The following is a 19,512-nucleotide window of genomic DNA, read 5'->3' on the forward strand; positions in this document are numbered from 1 at the left end:
AGACAAAACTTCAATCACTTCATCCTTTGTCATGAATGAGTCTCTGTGTAACAAATCGGAACAGTGTCAAAGGACTTTGATACCGGCCTCTATGTTATATTTTTATCAGTGTATCTAGGCCAGAAAAGAGGCTTTAGACTTAGGGCCTGGGCTGTCTCCCTGTGAGAGAATGGGGCGCTATCAACAAGTCAAACAGGGGATCCCTGCGGATCCTGTCTTCTTTATCCTCTTCTTTAAGAAGGGCCAGCAGATGCTCTCCTTGCCTGGCTTTATTGTTTGTGGCTAGCCAGCCAGCCAACCCAATGACAGGGGGAGGAGGAGAGGTTTCTGAGAGGCCACTTTCTCTGTCTCTCTCTCTCTGTCTCTCTCTCTCTGTCTCTCTCTCTCTGTCTCTCTCTCTCTGTCTCTCTCTCTCTCTCTCTGTCTCTCTCTTCTCTCTCTCTCTCTCTCTCTCTCTCTCTCTCTCTCTCTCTCTCTCTCTCTCTCTCTCTCTCTCTCTCTCTCTCTCTTGCCGTCTCTCTCACCTTCCTCTGTCTGTCTGATTTCCCCGGCTGACGGCTGCTGGATGAGTTAAATCCTCAGATTGAGGTGTCGGCCGCCCGTAAACAAAAGGGCAGAGGCTCTGGTTGGGCCACATGGCTCTGGTGGGAGGGCTCCCGTCCATTCACAGTCACTTGGGCTGCATCTGCACCACATAAAGAAACCCAGGAGAGCCTCCGGCTGCCAACCCCACCCCCTCAGTCTCTCTCCCTCTCCCTCTGCCTCTGCCTCTGCCTCTGCCTCTGCCTCTGCCTCTGCCTCTGCCTCTGCCTCTCTCCCTCCCTCCCTCCCCCCGGACCCACTCACTCTGTTTCTGTTCTCTCAGCATCTTATTGTCCCCAGAGGATAGAGCAGGCTTCCTTGGCAGCGAGCCAGCGCGTCTCATCTCCATTAGGTCAGCAGGCAGGGGAGAGGTGTATTGGTGATGGATACCCTAACAATCCTCTTCCTCCCCCTCCCCAGAGTCCCAGGAGTACAGGAAGAGATGTGAATCCACAGCTGGGGGTATTCTAATGTACTTCCGCAGCTGCAGCTCTGTTGTGCCTTCTTTAATAATTAATAAAAACAGCGTTCGGTAAACCTTTTCGGAGTCCACAGAGGTAAATGATGACATTAATGGAGGATGAACTTTGAGTGTGTTATGACACTTTAGTACTGCGTATTGGTAATTTTTCTTTCATCACTTTTTTTCACTTCTAATGGGTTGGTTGTAATAATTGATGAATGAGCCGGTGCCATTTAAGGTGTCTAACCAGGTATTCCTTGTCAAAATACGGTTTACAAAACCATTTGTGATGTAAACTGTCTGCAGCAGGGTAAGTTAGTCATACCCAGTAATCGTATCTGACGTAATATGATAGATTAATCACAGTTATGCGTCTAGCCCTGACTTCAGGAGTCATAATTTGAGGTGTGGTGTTCAGCCCTTGTTTCCCATAAAAATGGGAAGCAGTATTTGTTATTGATTTGTGTTTGTATATTACTTGGATAATAAGTTCAGCTTTGCCACATCATGGCTTCTCTCAGCATTAACTTATTTAGTTACAACTGAACTGAGCGAGATGAGGGAGATGTTTGCAGTCAGAGACGATCCCTTATATGCCAGTGGGGATCCCGTTGTGTGGTTGAACTGGAATGTTTGGAGTATGTATGTCATCGACCCCTGATAAACAGCAGTGCTCACACACTACATCACAATACACTTCCTGTCCACATGACCTCTTTGGTGAGTACGTATGAGTGGGCGTGTGTGTGTGTGTGTGTGTGTGTGTGTGTGTGTGTGTGTGTGTGTGTGGGTGTGTGTGTGTGTGTGTGTGTGCGTGTGTGTGTGTGTGTGGGTGTGTGTGAGACTTGCAGAGGGAATGAGCAAGCCTGCTGTTTTAAACATTGGTAGCCTAGCCTACGTGTCATGCTCCCAGTCACTTCCGGCAATCCCAGGCAGTTGCCTAGCAAATGGTGTGTGTTTTGGGTTTGTATTTTGAGACGTCCAATTTTAAGGATGATTGTTTGTCTACGCTCGGTGCCAAAGAGCTCAGGAAACCTCACTTCCTTGCGTTTCAGCCATGAAGCCTAAATAAGTGGCTGCACAGTGTCCAAAACAAGAGCAAGAGTTCAGGCAGTTTACTTTTATGATAGTATGTGTGTGTGTGTGAGAGAGTGTGCATGTTAATTTAATATCCATCTCCTTTTCCTGGAGCTTATGGTGTCGCATCAATCTGTGGTTTGATTTTGTAGTGGTGAGGAGGTGGATGCTTGAGGGGGGAAAAGAGTAGTTTCTAGTTTACATAGATATAATTTCTGCCGTCATCTGTCATAGTATCCCACGGTTTAAACTACTCAGTTATACTGCATAAGCATTTACTATAAAAAGATCCTGGGTACTTTTGTTTTATCCCAACATTTGGGATTATAAATTGTCATAACCCATCGTGTGTGTGTGTGTGTGTGTGTGTGTGTGTGTGTGTGTGTGTGTGTGTGTGTGTGTGTGTGTGTGTGTGTGTGTGTGTGTGTGTGTGTGTGTGTGTGTGTGTGTGTGTGTCGTCGCCCAGGTGTGCACACGCACACCTGCAGATCCTTTGTGCTCAGTTTTGTTCTTACAAATACAGTAGTGTTCTCAGAATGATGTCATTGTTATTGGGTCGTTATACCAAACTTGACTCAGTCAAGTTGAGAGCTTGACTGAGTCAAGCTCTCTCTCTGAGTCAGAAACACTGCCACGAAAACACTGTTTTTAATAGTTCCCCCGAGGTTAAGAAATTAAGCACACAGATGTGTGATCCTGGCAATACTATTTCAAGTACAAGTGAAGGAACAAAAATACACTTTTAGTTTTGCTGGTTACGTTTATTTTCCTCCTGTGATTTGATTACATAGCAATGATTGAATCAACCGGTATACTGTTTGAATAGGCCTCCTTAATTAGATACTAAGAGGTTAGCTAGGGTGAGTCGGCCTCTAGGCTGAGTAGATCCTCCAAAACATTTTCTTTATGGAATTAGTTAGATGTGAAGCGCCTCCTTCGGTCTGCCGTACACAGCTAAACGGTGTCTGCCTGCCGTAGGCTTGGTCTAGTTTGTTGACTTAATCCAGCCGGTAAGACGCTATAAACCCCTGGCTAAGCTGCTTCAGAGCGGAGGTCCCGGTCGATCCTCCACTCTTATCTGTGGAATGCCCGTCATCCTCTTCTTGGGTTCCAGAGGAAGGCCACTCTACTATCTGTAAGGCCTGGTCTCCCTTTGATTGTCTCCTGGGATTCCCTATTCCTTCCCTCCCCCACACCCCTTACGCTCTCTCTCCCACTGTTTTAGTTGATGACATGCGTCCCTGCCCTCTCTCTCTCTCTCCCTTTCCCTCTCCCTCTTAGCTATTTGTTCTATCCCTCTCCCTCTTAGCTTTGTGTTCTATCCCTCTCCCTCTTAGCTTTGTGTTCTATCTCTCTACCTCTTGGCTTTGTGTTTTCTCCTTTTTGAAGTTGGTTTAGCAGGCAACGGTGGTGGGGGAGTTTAATTGACAGAGCTAAACCAGACAGAGCTCATGATGGGGGATAATGATGATGCTGTCTTCTGCGGCTAGCTCAGTTCTGCATGCCGTGGCGTTTTATAGACTCGCATGTGTCTGGAACTGTGGTCAGCGAGGCTGGCAAGGGAACAAGCTGAAAACCCTGTCTCTATTTCCTCCTTTTTCCCTCCGCAATGTGACCTAAATTATTCCAAAACTAGCCTGTTCCAGATGCAGTACTCCAGACTCTGTTTTTTTTTCCTTTACTGTTAATGGTGTTATGAATAGCTGCTCCTGAACAGCACATTTTATAAGTATGAGTGTAAAAATGATCCTCCGGTTTACAGTAGCAGTCATTAGAAGCACACCCTTTCAGACCATTTTAGATTAGGAGGTCTATGCGATCTGTTTTACATGCAACTTTATTAGCGAACACAACCACTGAACGCTTATCTCCGATCGCTCATTCATTCGCTCAGAACAATGTCAGCCATGCATTCTCAATGGGAGCAGTTAGGGACTAGGCTATAGGGCTAGGTTATTGCTTAAAACCAAACCCTTACAAAAGGGATTGCATTGGAAAAGCTCCTGTTACTAAGCGACCCACCCCATCTCCTGAGCTACTTCTGCATCCAACCGACACAATCCCGGGGCCCCTTCACAGAGGGCTTCGTTTGTCTCTGTACAATGTACCGCTGATCTTTACTATGGCTGTAGCATTTAGCGCAGAAAAAAGGGGGTAGTGTGTGTGTACATCGTGTTTAAAATTGGATTGGCGATGTTCGAGTTTGCTCTTTGGCTCCAGTGTTGACAGTCAACATTGACCTATTGGATGTTCAGCTCCTGGTGCACAATGTGTTGAGAATGACGAGTTAAATCTAGACCTGAGATCTGTGTGTTGTTGAAAGAGTATTATCATGTGTGGAAATGTCTAATATCGAGAAAACACAACTAGAAATTGATAATGTGGAATTGTAACTTTACTTTTTTACTTTCATCTATGCAGATGATAATCTGATCAGTCTGGGGAAATGCCTGGCAAGTCGTATAAAACTACAATATAAAGGTCTAATAATAGTGAATAATATATTTATTGCTTAAAACTAATGTAATAAATAACTTGTATATGAAAGTCAACACGCTAAACTCGGCCTGTTTTAAATTGGGTCATTTCAACCCATCAACTAACCCGTTTTGGATGGAAGACAACATAAACCATCTCTGCTTGAATCATGGCAGGCCCCCTCCTTCCCGAACTCGACCTCTGGTTCAGATTACTGTGCAGTCCTCAAGTGATTTAGGCCAGGTTCCTGTTCCCCTCAAGGAGGCGCTTGGAAGTTTACAAAGCATACGTTAGTCATACAACTTCCGGCTTTGTGATCCATCATCAGCCCGAACTATACCCAACAGTTATTCGGCCTGTACTGTGTCATCGATTTCTTGTGTACATTAAAATTGAATGTACCACGGGATGAATCCCTTCAACAGAGTCCGCCAAATGTACTGCATTACCTGTGTATATTAGTCGGTTGTATCCTCTCAAAGCACTGCAGATCGTTTTTTACTGTACTATATATATATTCTAGACAAGGGTTCTTGTCTGTGTTTTTATATCATTGATGGTAATGGTGTCTACTGTCTGCCAAACTGTTAATCACGTGATGCCCGTGCCAGCTTGCATTTCTGGCATCGCTACCGACGATGTACACTGCCAGGCATCGTTGGCAGAGGAGGGAATATACTGTGCTCAATTGGTCATGTCTGGCCAGATAAGGATAAGCTCTAGTAACACTCCGGCAGTGGGGCAAAATGAACATGTTGATATTGGAAACGAATGTGCAACGCTGTAGGGAAAACCGTTGCAGCAACGGTTTTCCCTACAGCGTTGCACATTCGTTTCCAATGCTAACGGTGCTAAAGCACTGTAGCACCCAGCTGCTGTGCAGACGCTGTGCCCTGCCTCCAACTGTAAAGGCGGCTGCGCTCTTCTTTAAGTGATTGCGTGTAACAGCTAACCCATTAATTTATAATATTGACTCATGCTACAGTTTGATGGATGTAGAAACGGAAAACAGACTCATTTTTATCTTGTAAACCCTCGTACTTATCTGGAAAACAAACACGGCGCCAAATGATTTTATTTATTCACATGGATCTCAATATAGCCAGTTGTAAGTCATTGGATTTTTTTCTTTTCATAACCGATTTTCTGGTTTAGTAATTGTGACGTGTGTTAGAAGAAGTAGGATGTATGCTGTACCGCAGTCATGAGGAAATTGGTAACATCCCTGGTAAGGCTCAAACAAGCCTATCCATTGTTTTTGGTCAATGGGCAGTGTACGTTTATGTGATGTTGAGAGATGCATGCTTTTTAGTGCTGCCAAAAATAAAATGAAAAATGGGTTCGTCCCAGGCTGGGCAGAGCTGTGGTGATGTTGGTGGTCCTAAATTCATCACCCCAGTTCTTCAGTATCCCTTACGGTGCTGGTATTTGTCCAACAGCTGTTTCTGTTCATTGGTGAATTGGTATTCGCTTTTGTTCCGTTTGTAGCTAGCTCCACATTTTCCCGGGACTACACTATTTATACATCACTTGTGTATATATCACTTGACTAGCATGCGCCGCATGGTAATATGTTGACAATGAATCATCGTTGACAGACCAGGCATACATTTAAGGAATCTCAATAGAACTGCAGCCCCATGTTAACAGGTAAAATAGCAGATCTATAATAATCAAGTTAAATACTGAACATTTAGGGATTTCTTAGAAACTGGAATATCAAGAGAATCTTGTTTCATTCTCATAAAATTCATGCTTGGTATTTCCCTCAGACAGTCACAGAATTACCCTACATCAAAATCTGTCAAGGGGGATGTTTTGATGATAAAGCTTATCTGTTTGAAATGTTTAACCCTGGGCATTAAGCAGTACTGACATTTCTGTATTGACGGAATAGGAACCGAAATCCATCACACGTGCACCAGAAATGTCCATTTCCTTCTGCTCTACCGAAAAAAGGTTTAAAATAAAACCCCAAAAGTTCCAATGAAAGTCTTCTTGCATGTGATGTCATGGCTTATGGCTAAAACCAGAACACTATCTTCTTGTCATCGCCCTCCTCCTCCTCCCTGTCTGGTTGTTCGAGGGCGAGTGTTATGTTGATGTTGTTTCTATGGTGCATTGCATAGCCACACTGTAGAGCAGCTCCTGCGTCACAAGTGACCAGGCAATTGCACCGCAAACCACCGGCAGCTTTGTGATGTTACGGCAACATGAGATCACCATTATGTCCTGTATGGGTATCTTCTAATTATGTCCTTAACCAAACCTTTTTCAGTTATTTTATTGTAAACAGAGCGATGATGGATGGATGCCGACCCAAGGGTTCACTTCGAATCTCCAGCTGAGATACGAATGGACGGCTGACGCTGACCGACGTGCACATCTGTCCTGCAGGTGCTGAGCGGTGAGTGAGGCGGTGGATGCGGCATGCAGAGGCCACTCCCCCTGGCTCAGAATGAGTGTCAGAGATGGCGCTGCCACAATGGCAACGATCACGAGCGGAGGAGGAGGAGGAGGGGGGGGAGGAAAGGCAGCTAACCCCCAAGACGGCCGCTCCTACCTGCTTCAGATCTACCCACGGTTGGCTACAGAGTCCTCTGCCTGCTGCTATCTCAGGTTGGTCCGATGTCATTCAAAACCGCCCTTCCATTATTTATTTTTCGTTCGTTTTTGAAATGAGAAGATTGATGTCGTGTAGCTGATCGCAGCCGATCGCGTCGTTTGCGTGTCTGTTTGACCAATCAAGAGTTCAGAAGGATGCGACCGCCGCCTCGGTGATCTGCGACGCGGCCGCGGCTCTGGGGCTGGACCCCAGCAGGCTGTATGTGTTGGCGGAGGTGAAGGAGTGCGGCGGGGAGGAGTGGATCCTGGAGTCTGGGGACCTGCCCGTGCAGAGGCTGCTGCTGTGGCCCCGGAGGGCCCAGGAGGAACACCCCCAGAGCCTGGGCTTTTATTTCTTACTACAGGTACAGTAGACGAGCAGGGTCACCTACCTACTACTCACTGTGGGTCATTGTGCTTTACTTGCGTTCTATGTGGCTCAGGAGGTGGAGCGGGTCGGCTGGTAACCGGAAGGTTGCTAGCTCAATCCCCGTTGTGTCGAGGTGTCGCTGAGCGAGACCCCAAACCCCAACTGCTCTCGACGAGCCGGCTGTCACCTTGCCTGGTTGCCACCGCCATCGGTGTATGAATGTGCATGAATTGTGCATGATTGTGTTAATGTTAGGCAATATTGTAAAGCACTTTGAGTGGCCGCTGGTTAGAAAAGCGATCTAAATCCTACTTTCGCTTTTACCCTCGAAATGTATTTGAATGTGCTCTGGTTTCCCTTTTTCTCACCAGGAGAGCAACCGCGACGGCACCATCCAGTACGTCCACCTCCCTGCCCTGACCACGGAACAGCAGGCGCAGAGGCTGGCGGCCAGGGGCTTCCTCCCCCCTCCCCAGGATGACTTTGCAGACCTCTGCAACCTGCCCGCCCTCAACGAGGACAGCATCCTGGAGAACCTGCGCACCCGCTTCCACAAGAAGAAGATCTACACGTACGCCGGCAGCATCCTCATCGCCATCAACCCCTTCAAGTTCCTGCCCATCTACAACCCCAAGTACGTCAAGATGTACGAGAACCACCAGCTCGGCAAGCTGGAGCCTCACATCTTTGCCATCGCGGACGTAGCTTACTACGCCATGCTGAGGAAGAGGGTCAACCAGTGTATCGTCATCTCCGGGGAGAGCGGCTCGGGCAAGACCCAGAGCACCAACTTCCTGATTCATTGCCTGACCGCCCTCAGTCAGAAGGGCTATGCCAGCGGGGTGGAGAGGACCATTCTCGGAGCTGGACCGGTACTGGAGGTGAGGACTGTATTTATACATTGTTGTGGTATTGTTTAGGGTTTTCCTTACACGAGCGTTGCACATTAAGTGTTCAATGTTAACATGTTCAACACGGCCAATTGAGCACACTACACACTGGTCAGAGCTGTGGCATCGCAAAGTGCTTCACAAGTATTGCCTCACGTTTGCCCATTCAAACCTGCATCCATACCCTGACGGCGGTGTCGCCCATGCAAGGCAACAGCCAACTCGTCGGAAGCAATTAGGGTGAGGCTAGTTAGGGTGGCTGGTGTTCCTGACGACTTTCTGCAGCTCCTAATGAGTCATACGGGAAGTCAATGATGAGTTAATTACTAAGACGGTGATTGAAGTGTAAAGTGAGTGTTTTCTGTTCACTTGATGAGGAATGAAGTTGGCTCTCATTGATGATGCGACGATGCTTCGTCATAAAGTGACTCATACGTTTTTCTAACACATACACACACATGACCGTACATGGTAACTCGGGAAGAGTTCATTAATAATCATAGGCTAGCCATCTTCCTGACTATGAATAATCAGACCATGTGGTTTAAATAATTAATTTATTAATAGATAGAATTAGTTGGAATCAGTACCGGAAGTTACAAGCAAGTCATTTCATTGGAAGCCCAGCTTGAAGTTAGATGGTGAGATGATAGTCTGTTGTTAACTTCTGCGGAGTACGAACCCCCTGCATCAACTATACTTGGTTTTAGCAGAACAATTTGTTTATGTTGATGTGGAGAAGGTTTTGAGAATCATTTCCGTCATTTTGTGGTGAACTATTGAGTCAGCAGACTTGGTCAATACTTGCATCTTTAACCTGAGGGAAAAGCCATGGGGACTGGCCATAAGCAAACAGACTGTCTGGCTATTATCTGGCATCTTATCTGACAGACATTCTAGGTGTTTTCCATATTGCTGATTGACTAAGAGAAGATCCAACTTTTTGAGAGACCTTGTGAGACCTTAAGAAATCCAAATGTTGTTTCTGATTTAGCCTTACTGTGCTAATATTATTGTCCCATTTAATTCCTAAATTCTTGGAATACTTAGTCCCGGCACTTGAATATCATAGTTCATCCTAGCTCATGTATCTGGTGCGTGCTTTGTTTGTTTGCTTTATACTTGTACGTTGCTGTGGACAAAAGCAACATGCATGAATAAATGTGAATGATTTGTTCCACAAGCACTGTAACACATTGGATTGATTAAATTGTTGAACTTCCCTTGAGCAGTCTTGTATAGTGAAGGCAGTCGGTAGAAGTGACTTAAGATCAGTAAAGGACAGCCGGTCTCGGGATTGAGGTAGCGGGATTGGGTAGATGTGTAACAGGCCTAATCATACACACTGAGTCAGCACTTTTCAATGAAAAACCAACCTTTGCCCAATCCTCTCAAGACATACTGTCAGCAAACACTACTTCCATTGTTTGTGCATTTTTTTTTAAATATTCTATTCTGTTGATTTTCTCCCGTCATGCTTATCAGGCAGTAAGAGGAGGGAAATGGGGATTATTGTTGATCAGCCGGAGAAGTAACTATCCAGTCTATCTGCAGAATAAAACAGTTGTGAATCACTGTAGTCCTCTTGGTTTGGACTCATAGGAGTTGCATCCACTGTCCATAAACAAACGCTTTCAAATAGCAGAGTAGCTGTTGATTTCTTACGGTTTGACAACTGGGGTCTTCGTCAGGCCGTGCTTGTTCTCTCTGTGATTGTTTTCTTAGACTAAATACCATTCTTTATTTAGGTGGTTATGGATTTTCTTCCCTGTAATGAGAAAAGGATTCTTCCTTCAATTTCACATATGGAAGGATTTACAGTCCCTGCCCCCTTGATCAGGGACGGCACTGGGGCTCTCAGAGAGAGACGCCGTGTCCTCGTACTCACTCACGTACTCCAGGTCACCGGAGTGTTTGTCTTGGAGCATATGAGGAAATGGACCCCACCATTTCCTATCACTACCTCATTGTTTAATGTTCAAGGATGGATGACTTTCAACCTTGCTGCAGCATCTATTTGAAGTGATCCGGGAATTTGTCCATGTTGTTTTAGTGGGGTAAATTCTATGGTGTAAACTACCTAATTAGTGGCCTGTACACACACCTTGGAGCAATTCAAACACACATTTTACAGTATTTGGTAATCACTTATTAACCTTGGCGGTTAGAGCACCAGCAATATCCTGTCGATACATCTTCTCTGCATGCATTCCTTTTATTATTTCTAACCAATGTCACTAAAAATAGTACTTTCACCAATATATTCTTTCGAGGCATGTAGGTTTTATACATCAAACGAGCAGCGGAAACCTCTGTGGTCTATCAATACCACGGATGTACACCGCTCACCTCGCATTACCCCTTTGAGGCGATCATTTACATGAAGTTGAACTGGAGCAGCTATTTTATTTGGAAAGTAACCCGGAGGGCCCAGAGATGGGGGGAATAGGATGAAGCATTGCGTTGCATTACAGAATAAAGCTGTAGTCATCTGAGCATGTGGCCTCCAGGGAGATCTCCAAGGGCTCTGAGCCAGTTGCCTGCAGCTCCGGGTTCCTGATGTGTGTGTCAGAACAAGCGCCGTATCTCAACGACCAATGACAGGTCAAAAGAGGCGTGGGGGACGGCGAGACTTTCCCTGCCGTCAGCAGAATCCTGCTTCCTTTTGGCAGACGTGTCGCCTCTCTTTTTACATTGCAGTCCTCGAAGGCTCTGTGTTGGTTACCTCTCTCCAGAACTGTGGTTGGAGGAGCAGACACAAAGGCTGGATCGGTGTGGCCCGACCCCCATCTGAAGAGGGAACAGAGATTGCGTTCCAACCTCAGTCGTGTCTGTCTTGCCAAAAAGGATGCTAGCAAATGCATTTTGTGGTAATAGACTGAATATGTCTCTGCTGCAGGGACATAGAAAGATTCCTGTTTTTATTGTTGACTTGCTAATTTGTCCATACAATTGACTGGTTTGACAAACAGATCGGTCTGGTGAAGCTTCGGTCTAGTTGCATTTGTTTCAGTCGGGTAAAGGTCAGCCTTTATTCCCGAGTTAAAAAACGGTTAACACAAAACTGGAAAGTGGAGAAAGCCAAGAGTTCCTCAAGTTCCTGAAAAATGTCTCGCTAGTGTTCACTAACGTGTGGTAGAATACTGTTTACAGATACTGATACGGATGTGTACGGATTCTTTGGCTAGGTGTATATATGTGTTTGTGTGTTCAACGGCCTCTGTGTGTTTTACTGACTGTTTGTATCTCCAGGGGCCTTTGGAGAGCCCTCCAAGATTTGGTCACATACTGAAGACATGAGATCATAGTTTCTGTAACTGACTGTGGTCTTCTATGTAGCCTCCTGTGTGTTCTGCTGCCTCCAGGCTCAATGCCCCTGCTCTGATAAAATGCTGGTGGACATAATTAGCTATTATACTTGTGTCCGGCCCATGTTATTTGCCTAACTGTGACGCGTTTTTGAGATTTCTACCTAACCCATACAAACCCATAACTTTGCGCATGCAGTACAGCTTACCTGCTCTGAATAGTGGTCTTGCTGCTGAACCGGTTTAACTGGTTTGCCTTCTGTTAGTTATTTTTACAGCATGTCGTTTTTCCCACCTTCTGTGTTCTGAAGGAAGTCTCGATGTCGGTAGGGCTTGGTGCTTCCAGAGAATAAGGTGATGCCATGCCAAGTGCCTGTCTGAGCTAATTCTCAACCGACCCTAAGTAGGCTCAAGTGACTGTGTTTCCTTGTGCTGCTTATTCACAACTGTTAGACTTTTCAGAGGGTAGTGATGTTTTTACCGATAGAGTATATACCGATACAGCATCTAGCAGCGTAAGCATTAATAGCACTTGTTCTTATTGAAGAGTTCTCTTACGATGACAAGCAATGTTTAGTAGGTTCACTCAGTGTCGACAACCAATATTTTAGACATGGCGCGTAGATTGGAGATTAGGGCTGGGTAAAAAAATCAATTTACCGTAATATATTTTTCGATTGATTTCATTTCAATTTTGCAATATCTATTCATAGGGCATGAGATCGTTGTTTTTTTTGTTACCATAATTATTATTTTTGCACTTTAATAAACAATGCCTTTATGCAATTTGAAGTGATGACATTTTGTAGTTCAAGCATGATTGCAAGTTTCTAATTTCAAATTTGCACTTTTGAGACTTGAGACAGTATTGTTTACAGCTCAAGTTTAAACTGTCCAATTTACAAGCTTACACTTAAAACTTGTTGTTTAAGGTGAAGAGAAAAAATAAGGTACATTTTTATTTTGTAACACAGTTGAGCCATTTTCATTATTTAAGAGCAGATTGAATCTAATCGAATCATGAATAATCGATTCAGAACCTTATGAATCGAAATCTAATCTATTTAGTAAATTGGCCACGATACCCAGCCCTATCGGAGATGACGTGTTTCCCATTCCGACTTTCCACCTCTGACCATCAACGAACTCAGCATTACATTGAAGTGTTTGATGTTCTTTGCCTGTGTCTTAAATGAGCTAGTCACGTGATGGTTGGATCGGCATATAGACTTGCGTACTACACCGATACCCGCGGCATTTTAGGCAGTATCGGAGGAGTTTGTGATAGAGGTACCGGAACAACTCTACATGCATTATTACAGATTCTAGGTTCATATTATTAACTTTAACTAACTTTAATTAACTTTAATTAACTTCTCGAGAGACGAAAGCTTGGTGGCGATGCGTGTTTACCCTGTTCGTTGCGTTGTAACACCTTCTGGATTACAGATCCTCGGTAGTCCATCTCGATACTAATTAATGATAAAATAATAAGCACGCGCCGATAGAGCCAGTTCCCAGTTTTTTCAGTTGGGTTTTCCTGCTATTCAGTGTGATGTATGCAAGGTTGATCATCTGATAGAAAACGAAACAAGGCTGGCTTTGGCTTGTATAATCCAATGAAATATGTCTCTTTTTCTATACTTCGGATCAGAAAACCAACGTACATGACTTTATTTTATCCATTTGTCTCTACCTTTCAAGTTGTAAACCTCTACCTTGTTCGATATCTTAATTGAATCAAGCCATGGGTTTTCTTTAATTCACATTGGTTCCCCGACAGGAAGTCCTGCTCATACAGACATATCCTTGACAGGAAGCAGATTGGTTACGATGTAACAGCGGTAGGCCCCTGTTGCCATTGGCTCAGAGTCTTTGGGGTTGGCTTATGAACAGGCCTCTGCATTGTGTTCTTGTTCAGGAAGTCCAAAGGAATAGCTGCCAGTTCTGTCTGTACCACTATTGTGTATCTCTTGTTTAATGGCACTCTCTTGATTCATCAGCAATTTATGGTCACAACGTATTTAGACAATCTTCAGAAATATATCTATAAAGCCAACCTCAAAGTGATGGACATGCCTGCCCCAACACACTCATGCATGCACACGCACCCACACACTGATGAAGCCAACATTCTGATCTTAATCACTTTGATCAGCCTTAAGTTAATATATTTCAGGCTTATCAGTAGGATGTGCTGTTCCTCGCTGGTGGAATGTGTTTGGCATGTAGCGACCTGTACCGGGCCAGTTCCGAGGCCTGTTTGGTGGTGCTGGGACCAGACCGCAGACTGGAGTTAAACGTGGTACCCTCCCTGGCTTGGGTGGGGCTGCCTGAAACGGCTCAGATCTGGTAAAAGGCCACCCTACTCCCACAAGATTACTGCTTGAAATTACAGCTTTTCTTTTTCCTTTTTTTCCCTGTGCTTTGTCGACCTTCCAACGGCCCACTTTTCCTCTCACGTTTCCTTGTGTTGCCTTACAACATGTAAAACCAGTTAAATAGGGAAGGTGGATTTCAATCTGACTTGAGGTCAGCTCACGTTATTCCTTCTATGGAGACACCTCGGTTAAGATGCATTATGCAGCATTCTCAATGAGTCTCGTAGCTCAAATCCCCCCCCCCCCCCCGTGTTGCTCTTCAAAACAAGAATCAACTGCTCTGGGTCCACTCGGACTATACTAGCGTCCAGGGCCAGTGAGCCGTTGTCATATGATAACTAGACAAACGTGCTTTTGTTCTTTAAAACATGTACAGCATGTGCTTCGTTTTCATTATTTACCGTTCCTTATGAACGCTCCCCTACGTGCATATCCTTCCGTTGACAGAGTACTACGACCGCGATACTGGCGCCGAGGCACGGAAGAAAAGCCCCCTCGCCATGTCCCTAGAAGGCGCCACACACCACCTCGAATGCCCTACTAGCAGCCGTTAGCACGTTGTTGTGCCGTTGCATTTATCGACATTGTTCAAACCAGCGTTGCTGAATGCCATTGAGACAGTTGTTGTTGTTGTTGAGGACCAAAGAATCCTCTCTTTGTGAACAGTCAGTTGAGCCACAGCCCCGGGGGTGATCTGGGAATTGCATTTGGTGGCTCGTCGAGGAGGCACCCAGCGGGGCAGACTACAGAGCCGTAGCTGTCTATCGACGTGTATTTGTTCAATTGATCCCGTCATGTGAACTCAGCAAACACATTTTCCACATTCGGAGCAAACAAACAGCGTTTGTTATTTCCGTCAGCGTGAGCGGGAACCCTGGACAGTTTGCCTCGGATGGCCGTGATCACTTCTTATAAGACGTTCCTAACTTGTTATCCAAGTATTGACTCTCTTTACGCAAAAGGAAGTAGAGTACAGTGTGTGTGTGCGCGCTTGAGCGTGTCCCCTCTGTACATCCGTGTTTGTGCATACCGTTGGCCCGAATGAATGTGGGAATTCTGGTTGCGGCAGTTGGATTGTGTAGCCTCCCTTTGTGATCGTATCCACGCTGTAGCGAGGTGCCTGGGCCCTGGCAGCGCCACTGGAAACATTTAACAGTCACTCTGTTGGGCCGGTAGACATGTAAGGCTCAGTTCAAATCGTAATTAGGACTAGTCTCCAAGACAACGGCTCAAACCCTTTCACTGATGAATTATAACCTTTTTTTCCCCTTCCCCCCCCCCCTGTCGTGTTTTCCTTTCTGTACCTCACAAAGATTATTGATGAAATGCAGGCGAAGACATTCAGTGATACAGTACTGAAGGCACAATCTTTTTATTTTTTTCAAGTCAACCACAGAGGGGAACTGGTCAGGTCAATTTTGAGAATTTTGACATGTGCTGCATTTTGTTGTTTTGCCTCAACACTTGCATGCACACGCACTTCTCTTAGTTCACGTAGGGCCTCTATTTCTATCCCACAATCTTTGCTTCCTCCTCCCTCCTCCTCCTTTGTGTTATACAGACACAAAGAGCAGTCCGTGTTTCAATGGGGAAACTAGCCCACAGGTAACCATGGACACACGAAGGCTTGGCAAACCGTCGATCCACTAACGTATTACCTGGGGGCGCTGTGAGCCAATAGGAGCGTTCATTTGGGGCATATTTAAGTGTTGCTTTGACATGTTTAGCATTCCTTCCATGGTGGAGGGGTTTTGGCCTCACAAAAGGAGATTTCTATGTCGATGCAGTACTCTTTGCTGGTGGTGGAGCAGTAAAACACTGAGTCGAATGGATAATGTAATTATCGCTCAATCGCTCACTCACTCTCTCTCTCATATGCAAACACACACCACACACAGATACACACACCAACACACGGGGGGCACAGACGCATACACAAACCTAAAAAACTGGCGCAAGTTGTGCTGACCTTTAGTCATGGCGGACCACACCTGAATAAATAGATGTCGAACACACAGATGTTTGGTTATTTATTTCCAATAAACTCCCGCCAAACGTACAGAAACACTCCAGAGGTCTGACTGACGGACACAAATGCATTCAAACACAAACACGGATACTGGGAATGTAAACTCCCGAGTGCGCCGAGCCCTGTCCAGGCAAGTTGGGCGTAGACCTTTCTTTTTTTTTTTATTGATGATTTTGGTCACGGGTGACGAACTTCCTGAACGTAGTCAGACTTTCTTCATCTTCCTGACTGCGTCACCAAGGAGCTGCCTCTACGACTGGTTCCCCTGGGAACACAAAGACATTTTAAGGCTACGCTTTTTCTGCGTTATCCCATACTTCCGCCTGGTGCATTGGTGTAGTTCACTGACACCGTGAGAGAAGAACATAAAATGGCTGTAAAATTCCCTAGTACTCCTGACAAAAGGGAATGGCTTCAGTATATTTTTCGTAAAAAAAATGTGGGCGCTCTCAGATGCTAATGTACGCCGTTCTGGTAAAAAAAAAAAGAGAAGGAAATGGGTGTGTGACTTTGTGTATCTCCACAAATGGTTTGGAATTCGTTCTGCTATTCGTGTGGAGCTCTCAAAGTAGTGTCTGTTTAATATGCATCAAGTCAACTTCCCCCGTTGTGTGTCTGAGAGGAGAAGGAGACGACGATAAAAAAGGAGTGTGACCGGCATCAGAACAGTAAACAGGGGGCCCTCTTTGAGACCTTTTGAGCTGAGCTCTGTGTGTCCCTGGTTGGGTATGGCTTCCACCCCAGAGTGGGGAGGGGGTTCTCTGTTCCTTTCTGGTCTGACAGCCCTATACAGATAGCCCCCTCAGCCTCATTTATCATCCACCACCTAGTGTCTCTCGCTGCACACACGCACGCACGCACGCATACGCACGCGCAAACACACAGAGAGAGAGAAAGGGGAGATGCTTGAGAGGATGTGTAGGATAACAGAGGGATGAAAGTAAGAGAGATGGAACGAAAGATGGACTTATCTTAAGAGCGGAAAACAAGCAACAGATGCTGACCCTTTTTTAAGGGTCCCAGGAGCAAAGAAGACACACATTCTCACACATAAACAACCACTCACACACACACACACACACACGCACTCTCTCACACACACTCACACACTCACACCCACTCTCACTGTCTGGCCTCCTGCTGTGAGGTCAGCTGCTGTTTTCAACCAGTCGTGACCTTTGGGCCCTGGAGGTTGCTAGTTGTCATCCTGATTTGTTGTTATTGTTGTTTTTTGTCTGTTCTTTCCTTAATTGTAGGCCAACAGATGGTAGGAGTCAGTCATTGCCTTGTTAGGGTTTTTTGTTGCTGATAAGTCCAACAGATCTGCATGCTTGATGTTTCAAGCATGGAGTACCTCTCCACAAATTTGTAGTTTAATATCTTGGCAATTCCCTGCATGCAATTTATGTAAACATACATTTTGAGGTAAAAAACAAAGTAATAACCTAACCCTGTGTTTTTCTCTCTCTCTTTTCCTCTATCTCTCTCTCTCTCTCTCTCCCATTTCCCCGCTAGGCCTTTGGGAACGCCAAGACGGCCCACAACAACAACTCCAGTCGCTTTGGGAAGTTCATCCAGGTCAACTACCTGGAGAGCGGCGTAGTGAGAGGGTGAGGAGCCGGCAGTGCCCCCTGCATCCACTCTGCACACAACACCGACCCATTTTCCTATCAGCCACCTCTCACAAGTACATTCTCACGTAGACTAGCTCGGGGAGGGTGCGTATGCTGTTCCGGAGGACCATGCATTGCAAAAATGACACGCGGCGCTTGTTAAAGGTCCCTTTCCTGTCTTTACAGCCACTTCCTGTCTATAGGAACGTTTCTACTCACCGGTATCTCTGCACCGTTTACTGTCAACTGCTTATTCTTACGTCATGCAGTATGCTCAGACTCCAGCCTCAAGTTCACTGGTTCCTCTTCTCCCCCTCTGTGGAGTCAACTCGTGTGGTCGGCCACTGCATGAGAATCTAGCCCGCCGTGTCACTTCCTCATCTCCCCCCCCCCCCCCCCCCCCCCCTGCTGTGAGCAGTTGAAACCATCTTCTTTTATAGATAACGTGCATGCATATCAGTGGCAGCTGAGTTTATATATGCGGCAGCAACGGGGCCAGAGGCGACAGCTGCTGGGTGCAGTTCATGGTGAGGGGCCAAGCAACAACCTGATTAGGCCCTAAAAGCACCCCATACTCATCGTCCTCTATTGGATTGCTTTTCCCCCAGAGGGGCTCGTAATCCAATAAGGGTCGTTGAATTCAATTAGCGGGCTGACGGCTGGCCGTGCTGCAGTGTGAAACCCCTTTTAGAATGGTAGCGCAAGGCATGACCCAAATACACACAGACACACGCACCCGCATGCGTGTCCACACGCACACACACACTGTGTGCTGATCATCAGTGCTGTGATTGTTTTCCTCTCTTCCTGTGGTGCGTCTCCCATGGTGGCTTTGAACCAAACGGACACTCATTTCTCTAGTACCATGGAGCTCCACTGCGGGCCTAACAAAAGCGGCTATCTCTCTATCAGTCCACCGGGATTATTCGGCGTGTCCATAAAGGAGATTAACAAAGACCCGAACGGGACTGGCTACTGTTCCGATCCGCTTTGGCTGAAACACCAACTGACATATTTCAGTTTGCTCTCAGACCCGCCTACTTTTCTCTCCACTGGGACGCGAGTGGGCTGTGGTCAGAATAAATTTCAAACTCTTCAGGGGTTGTGTAGGGACTGGGCAGTTTATACAAGGTGTAATCAAGTGTGCGTGTGAGTGGCTTTGTATGTGTCTTGTGTTTCTCTGTAATCATGCAGGTAACAATCTGATTCTGTACCCTTGAGTTTTTGACTCAAGGATAATGTGTGTATGTGTGTGTTCCCTTTCAGGTGTGAGGTCTGGGTTATGCCTTATAGATGCAGACTGTTACATAACTAGCACGTGTTGCTGGAAAAAGTCTCTTGTCCAGCTTCCTGCAGATTACTTTATTTTTTGTTAAATTACAACAGAGGCCCTCAACTTCCCTTTTTACTATTCTCATACTTTATGGGCCCTACCTTTGCTTTGCCCCATGGTGTGTTAACACAGGAGGTGTAGGTAACGAGAGGAGTGACGAAATCTGAAGGAGATCAAGTAAACAGCGAAAAAAAATATACAGAACAAAACCCTGAAGATATTTAGTGCCATAGAATAGTTTCCCGTATATTTTCGGCGTGGAGCTAGGCTTTGTCTCCTACATTATGTGGACGGGCTTGAAATTACATTAAATCTTCTGCGCCATAATAAGTACTCTTGGGAGGACTCAGGCTGGCAAATATTTACAGCCAAGCCTGCATATAC

At 45.7% G+C, this 19,512-nt stretch overlaps 1 protein-coding gene across 9 annotated transcripts in view; it reads left to right on the forward strand.

The window, feature by feature from the left end:
• The window catches only part of LOC130393762 (unconventional myosin-IXb), a 57,551-nt gene that overhangs the window by 9,315 nt on the left and 28,724 nt on the right, over positions 1–19,512 (forward strand). For all 9 annotated transcript variants that reach the window (XM_056604482.1, XM_056604485.1, XM_056604484.1 and 6 more), the window contains exons 2-5: positions 6,998–7,219; positions 7,350–7,569; positions 7,946–8,455; positions 17,698–17,792. In XM_056604482.1, coding sequence (XP_056460457.1) covers positions 7,059–7,219; positions 7,350–7,569; positions 7,946–8,455; positions 17,698–17,792 — 986 coding nt within the window. In that variant the 5' untranslated portion in view covers positions 6,998–7,058. The remainder of the gene's footprint in view (positions 1–6,997; positions 7,220–7,349; positions 7,570–7,945; positions 8,456–17,697; positions 17,793–19,512) is intronic.

This window comes from Gadus chalcogrammus, chromosome 12 (genome assembly GCF_026213295.1).
Source record: "Gadus chalcogrammus isolate NIFS_2021 chromosome 12, NIFS_Gcha_1.0, whole genome shotgun sequence".
In the NCBI taxonomy this organism is placed as follows: Eukaryota; Metazoa; Chordata; class Actinopteri; order Gadiformes; family Gadidae; genus Gadus; species Gadus chalcogrammus.